Source organism: Arvicola amphibius, chromosome 3, assembly GCF_903992535.2.
Source record: "Arvicola amphibius chromosome 3, mArvAmp1.2, whole genome shotgun sequence".
Classification (NCBI taxonomy): domain Eukaryota; kingdom Metazoa; phylum Chordata; class Mammalia; order Rodentia; family Cricetidae; genus Arvicola; species Arvicola amphibius.
Window position 1 is genome coordinate 108,743,965 of NC_052049.1, and position 6,627 is coordinate 108,750,591.

At 50.9% G+C, this 6,627-nt stretch overlaps 1 protein-coding gene and 2 non-coding genes across 3 annotated transcripts; all 3 read left to right on the plus strand.

Annotated features, from left to right (window-relative positions):
* The first annotated feature begins 1,853 nt into the window (after window positions 1-1,853).
* Hspa8 (heat shock protein family A (Hsp70) member 8) lies at window positions 1,854-6,007 on the plus strand. Its single transcript, XM_038321965.1, has 9 exons — window positions 1,854-2,009; window positions 2,611-2,820; window positions 3,073-3,278; window positions 3,388-3,540; window positions 3,623-4,178; window positions 4,382-4,584; window positions 4,798-4,996; window positions 5,085-5,317; window positions 5,565-6,007. Exons 2-9 carry the CDS (start codon window positions 2,616-2,618, stop codon window positions 5,748-5,750), a joined length of 1,941 nt encoding a protein of 646 aa, XP_038177893.1. The 5' UTR covers window positions 1,854-2,009; window positions 2,611-2,615; the 3' UTR covers window positions 5,751-6,007.
* LOC119810983 lies at window positions 4,227-4,312 on the plus strand. The gene has a single exon (XR_005284904.1). It is a non-coding gene; the product is annotated as a small nucleolar RNA SNORD14 (small nucleolar RNA).
* LOC119810984 lies at window positions 4,632-4,717 on the plus strand. The gene has a single exon (XR_005284905.1). It is a non-coding gene; the product is annotated as a small nucleolar RNA SNORD14 (small nucleolar RNA).
* Window positions 6,008-6,627: the final 620 nt, after the last annotated feature.

Sequence of the window (6,627 nt, forward strand, 5' to 3'; positions counted from 1 at the left end):
GACTCACTGTCTAGTCCAGGCAGGCCTTGAGCTTTCTTCCTGTTTCAGTCTCTATAGTAGCTCGGGTCGAAGGCCCTCACCACCCGACATCCCGGAAAGAACACTTGTCAAACAGACTCAGGCCTTCGTTTTTAAAATTTTATGTACAGGTTGACAGTCTCATATATTCCAACCTGGGTATGTCAGAACTTTTGGTCCTCTACCTCCTGAATGCTGACTGAAAGTGTGAGCCACCACACCCAGTTACACTGAAGCTTAAAAAAGCAGACCGAGGCGAGTCTAAGGTGAAGGAGCTGTGAGGTATTTGTGTCTCACGTTTCTAATGTGGGGGTAGAAATACCTCAGAAATGCCCTAAGAGACAAGCATGTTATATGCGTACATGTCTTTACATTGACATGGAAAGCTTTGTATTAAAACGATCTTCTCGGACAGTAACAAAAAGGACATCCCCCTACCCCGGAACTCCAAGCCATCATTCCTCCCAATATACAAATACAGAAGGAAAAAAAAATGCCTTTATGACTCTGCTTCAGTAATTACTGGCTTTGCTAAGGACAAAGGCACCCCAGTCTTCTGACAGCCTTGCTCACGTGGTCTGGAAAGCATCCAACTCAAACGCCGGAACTAAAAGCTGCAGCGGCATTCTTTTAAAGAACAACCTATCTGTAACTAATAAATGGACGTCCTGCCCATCGGAAAGGGCACGTGGAAGGTGCGGGAGCGACGGACTTGGGGTGACAAGGCCCCGAACGCCCTGCCTCCATGCCGTGCAGTTTCACAGCCCAAGCGCCCGCTCCGGCACTGTCACGTTTTCAAGGACTCGGCGCGGCCGGGCGTTTAGTTTTTGGTAAAAGTCAAGTCAGGGGAGACATTACCTCATGCTGCTGAAAATAAAAGGTCGAGATCACACAATCAAGGACACAGGGCTGCCGGAAACGAGGGCTGCCAATGTCCAGTTCACCCTCAGGGGGGAAAAATGCCCTTTTGCACATTCTGTTTCACAGAGAGGTCTGGGGGGACAGGAGGGACGGAGGCCATGCCGTCCTAGCCCGGAGGTGGGGAGGGGCGCTCGGCTCTGGGGTCAGCCACGGGGACGGGGCCATGTCTTTCACTGAGGGTCACGGACGAAGACCCTGGGGAGCTAGGACAAGGCAGGCACGTCTAGCCTCCGCACCGGGGGCTGCGGATCGGCGCGCCCCATTTCGCAGGGAGACCGCGCGGCGGCCGAGCCACCTCCTGAACCCGGAACCCCGAGCCAGCCACCCTAGTGGTGTCCCTCAGCCTCAGGCGCAGACACCGGGGGTGCGCGAAACCTGAAGACCGCAGCCCGCCGGGCTCAGGGAGACCCACCGAGCACGGGTGGGGGAGGGGCGCGACAACCGCGGCCATTTTGTCCTCGCCCCACTTCCGTCTTCTCTTCCCGGACTCCCCCCCTTCCCCCCCCCCCATCCCTGGCTCTTCTCTCAGGCAGCCCGGGGTCCCCAGAGAGCCCAGATCGCGGAGAATACGGCTCCCATTGGTCCGCTACGAATGGACCCGCCTTGCTCCCTCGGCTTCCTTCCGCCCCCACCCGCTCGCGCTGACCGAGTGCGCAAGCGCAAGCCCTGCCGGCCCCCTCCCCTCCCCCTCCAGCCCTGAGTGACAGCGGACTCCCGCGCGCGGGCTCTCTGCGCCCCGCCCTTCCCTTTCCCCCGGGCCGTTCCGAGAGCGGGGGCGAGCTTGAAAGTTCCAGAACGCCGCGGTCGTGCGTCATCGCGAGGTGGGGCGGGGCGGGGGCGGGTCTTAGGAGAGTGTCCAGGCTCTTGATAGGTGAGGTCCGAAGAGACCCGCCGTGTATTGGCTGAGGAGCCATGATAGGCAGTGGGACAGGGCGGGATCCTTCTGGAAGGTTCTAAGGCTGGGTATAAGAGACAGTGAGGCGGGCGGAAACCGGTCTCATTGAACGCGGCGCCAGCTTGGGGGGTATAGGTGCGGTGTCCTCGCCAGCACAGCCGGACCTACACGCGAGGTAAGGGGCGCGGGGGGCCGTGGGTGGCGGGCGTGCTGCATCGCGCGGTGGGCGCCGTGGCGGGAGCGCAGGTCGATTCGGGCCGCCGTCCCCGGGGCTGCAGCTGAAGCGGAGGATGGGCTTAGGCAGGGCGGCGCCGCCATGGCCTTGAGTTCCGCGTGGCGGGGGAGGGGTGCCGCAGCAGCGCGGGCCGCTCCCATTATTTTGGCTGCGGATTTAGCGCCGCAGCCTTTACCTTGGCTGTGTTTTAAGCGAAATTGTATTTTTTTTCTGGATTCCGAGGGGAGGGGAGCTGCTTGGAATAATTGAGACAGGCGAGTCTGGCGCCCGCAGTGCGCGGCCCTGGCGGCGAGGTGGGGGTTGGGCGCTCGGAGTTGGGGCCACGTGCTCCACCATTGTCGCAGAGCTTCAAGACAGATGGTTCCTTGAGCCAGGGGCGGGTTCTGCCAGGGCTGGCACGGCCACTGCGACTGCGGCAGCGCTGTCCTCAGCCTCCTGCCCGGCTGCTGCTGATGGGTCTGGGCTAGTGAGAGTCCCGATAGCGGCCTGGAAACCGGGAGATAGACCGCTTAAACGTTCTCGTGTTCCCGTTTTCTTCCAGCAACCATGTCTAAGGGACCTGCAGTCGGTATTGATCTTGGCACCACCTACTCCTGTGTGGGCGTCTTCCAGCACGGGAAGGTGGAGATAATTGCCAATGACCAGGGTAACCGAACCACACCGAGCTATGTGGCTTTTACTGACACGGAACGATTGATTGGGGATGCTGCGAAGAATCAGGTTGCGATGAACCCCACCAACACAGTTTTTGGTAAGTAGCCAGCTTTTAATGCGGGCTGGGAAGCTTTCTAGATTACTGTAACCTGAGAGGTTAGGTCAGAGTTGCAACTAATGTAATTTGTTATTGAATATGGGCCATTGCTTTCCTGCCCCAGAGCTTAGACTCGCTAACCCGGATGTCAGGCGCTACCCCCCCCCCCCCCCCCGTGATAGGGACCACTCCCTTTAGTGTAATAATCTCTCAATCTGTGATTTAATGGTGGATTATGTTAATTTCTTGCAGATGCCAAACGTCTGATCGGACGTAGGTTTGATGATGCTGTTGTACAGTCTGACATGAAGCACTGGCCCTTCATGGTGGTGAACGATGCAGGCAGGCCCAAGGTCCAAGTAGAGTACAAAGGAGAGACAAAAAGCTTCTACCCAGAGGAGGTGTCCTCTATGGTTCTGACTAAGATGAAGGAGATTGCAGAAGCTTATCTGGGGAAGGTAGGTTTTAACGGGTGTCATCTGGGATGGCATTTTTAACTGAAGATTAGCACTGTTCATTGCTGGAATTGGCTAAGCTAACAGTTGTGCAATTGATCGTAATTTCTAGACGGTTACCAATGCTGTGGTCACAGTGCCAGCCTACTTCAATGACTCTCAGCGCCAGGCAACAAAAGATGCTGGAACTATTGCTGGTCTCAATGTGCTTCGAATTATCAACGAGCCGACTGCTGCTGCTATTGCCTATGGGCTAGATAAGAAGGTATGTGTGCAAGCACAGATTGTTTAGGGTTGGTTTGCACAACAGAAATAAATGTTGAACTAAGAATTTTATTTAATTTCAGGTTGGAGCTGAAAGGAATGTGCTGATCTTTGACTTGGGAGGTGGCACTTTTGATGTGTCCATCCTCACAATTGAGGATGGAATTTTTGAAGTCAAATCAACAGCTGGAGACACCCACTTGGGTGGAGAAGACTTTGACAACAGGATGGTCAACCATTTCATTGCTGAGTTTAAACGAAAGCACAAGAAGGACATCAGCGAGAATAAGAGAGCTGTCAGGCGCCTGCGTACTGCCTGTGAACGGGCAAAGCGCACCCTCTCCTCCAGCACCCAGGCCAGTATTGAGATTGATTCTCTCTATGAGGGAATCGACTTCTATACCTCCATTACCCGTGCTCGATTTGAAGAATTAAATGCTGACCTGTTCCGGGGCACTCTGGACCCTGTAGAAAAGGCCCTTCGAGATGCCAAACTAGACAAGTCTCAGATCCATGATATTGTCCTGGTGGGTGGTTCTACCAGAATCCCCAAGATTCAAAAGCTTCTGCAGGACTTCTTCAATGGAAAAGAGCTGAACAAGAGCATCAACCCTGATGAAGCTGTTGCTTATGGTGCAGGTAAATACAGCCCTACATAACCCCTTTAAAAAGAGGTTCGTAGATAATTCGCTGTGATGATGGATTCCAAAACCATTCGTAGTTTCCACCAGAAATCCTGTGTTGGCTAGTTCCTTCCTTGGATGTCTGAGCGAATGAAATGTGTTGAAGGGGGTGAAGTTATTTAGGGTGGGCTTTTCTAACCAACATTTTTCCTTTTGTAGCTGTCCAGGCAGCCATTCTATCTGGAGACAAGTCTGAGAATGTTCAGGATTTGCTGCTCTTGGATGTCACTCCTCTTTCCCTTGGTATTGAAACTGCTGGTGGAGTCATGACTGTCCTCATCAAGCGCAATACCACCATCCCTACCAAGCAGACCCAGACTTTCACCACCTACTCTGATAACCAGCCGGGTGTGCTCATTCAGGTATGTTAATGGAATTTTGCTTTTTGTATGGAGAACCCAGGAAAGTCTCGCTGTGATGATGGATTCCAAAACCATTCGTAGTTTCCACCAGAAATCCTGTGTTGGCTAGTTCCTTCCTTGGATGTCTGAGCGAGTCGGTCTTCCCTAATTGAGCTTAATCTACAGAACTATTTTAAGTCCAGTGTCTTAATTGTATCTTTAATTTTCCTCAAGGTGTATGAAGGTGAACGAGCCATGACCAAGGATAACAACCTGCTTGGAAAGTTTGAACTTACAGGCATCCCTCCAGCACCCCGTGGTGTTCCCCAGATTGAAGTCACTTTTGACATTGATGCCAATGGCATCCTCAATGTTTCTGCTGTAGATAAGAGCACAGGCAAGGAGAACAAGATCACCATCACCAATGACAAGGGTAAGTATGGACATGACACCTGCTTTCAAGAAGACTTAAGTGTTAACCAGGTTTTAAGACTTGCTCATATTTTGTGACATTTTTACAGGCCGCTTGAGCAAGGAGGATATTGAGCGCATGGTCCAGGAAGCTGAGAAATACAAAGCTGAAGATGAAAAGCAGAGAGATAAGGTGTCCTCCAAGAATTCCCTGGAGTCTTATGCTTTCAACATGAAGGCAACAGTTGAAGATGAGAAACTTCAAGGAAAGATCAATGATGAAGACAAGCAGAAGATCCTAGACAAGTGCAACGAGATCATCAGTTGGCTGGATAAGAATCAGGTAGGTATTCTGGGACTAAGGGGGAAGTAGAAAATGTTCAGTGGGACTGGGCTAAGTAGTGGTCACTATGATGAATGGTCCAAAACATTCGCGGTTTCCACCAGAATGTCAAGCAATGTTGGCAGTTACCTTCCTTGGATGTCTGAGTGACTCAAAGCTAAGGAATAGATAGGTTCCTGTTATAGCATAGGAAGATGAACTGGAACTGTTGGTAGACCTTTTATTAAATTACTAATTTTCTCCACAGACTGCAGAGAAGGAAGAGTTTGAACACCAGCAGAAAGAACTGGAGAAAGTCTGCAACCCCATCATTACCAAGCTGTACCAGACTGCTGGTGGGATGCCTGGAGGAATGCCTGGTGGCTTCCCTGGTGGAGGAGCTCCTCCATCTGGTGGTGCTTCTTCAGGGCCCACCATTGAAGAGGTGGATTAAGTCAGTCCAAGTAGACATGTAGCATTTGTTCCACAGGGAAACATTTGAAGGACCCAAATTTAGCAAGTTTCATGGCAGTTTCAAATTCAAACTGCTACAATAAATTTACTGGGCATTCTCAATACTTGAACATGTTCCATGTGCACAGGGAGTGAAATAAACATTGCACTTTATAACTGTATCCTAAGTGGAAAATGCAATGTCTAATAAAACAGAAAATGCAATGTCTAATAAAAATATTTAAATTGGCACCACCATACAGTTGTCCTGACTGATTTAACTTCTAGCTAGGTGATTTTTGAGGCAGGACTCAGGTGATCTTCCTAAATGCTGGTATGAGGCCTGCTATATACCACCATACCTCTGACACTGAGACCCATGTCTTGGTTTCAACTTGCAGCTTTCCATGGATTTAACCAGATTTAGTTTCAGCTTTGTCCTCAAAGCTGAAACAGCACGAAAGGTTCTTGCTGGGGGTGTGGGTGGGCAGTGATCTCTAGGCCGAGACCTGAAGGTGATCTGGATCCCAGGAAATGGTGATTGAGTAAGCTGCCACCTAGTGGCAGACAGTTGTACAGGAAGGTGCAATACTGCATACAGCAACCTAGCCCAATGTTGCTGTGTAGTGCTTTTACAGAGCTGCTCTTGTAGGTTAATGACATTGTAAATCAGGTGTTTTTTCAGCCCATTAATAGCCTTACAGGGTTGGGGTTACATTATAGGTCACATTCCCACTTGGATTGAACCAGCTTTCCTATATACTAGAAAAAGGTATACACAGCCTATTGTGCTACATATTTTTTACTTGGGATTTAGTTTCTCAGGTCAGACCTTGTTCCTGTGTAATGAAATGATTTTGAGGCCGCAGTCCTTATGG

What these genes read in the sequence shown, in the direction of transcription:
- Hspa8 (XM_038321965.1), top strand. Translation starts at nt 2,616, where the DNA reads ATGTCTAAGGGACCTGCAGTCGGTATTGATCTTGGCACCACCTACTCC. An exon ending in CAGAAGCTTATCTGGGGAAG is followed by an intron (nt 3,279 to 3,387) that starts GTAGGTTTTAAC and finishes CGTAATTTCTAG; the next exon opens with ACGGTTACCAATGCTGTGGT. An exon ending in CACCATCACCAATGACAAGG is followed by an intron (nt 4,997 to 5,084) that starts GTAAGTATGGAC and finishes ACATTTTTACAG; the next exon opens with GCCGCTTGAGCAAGGAGGAT.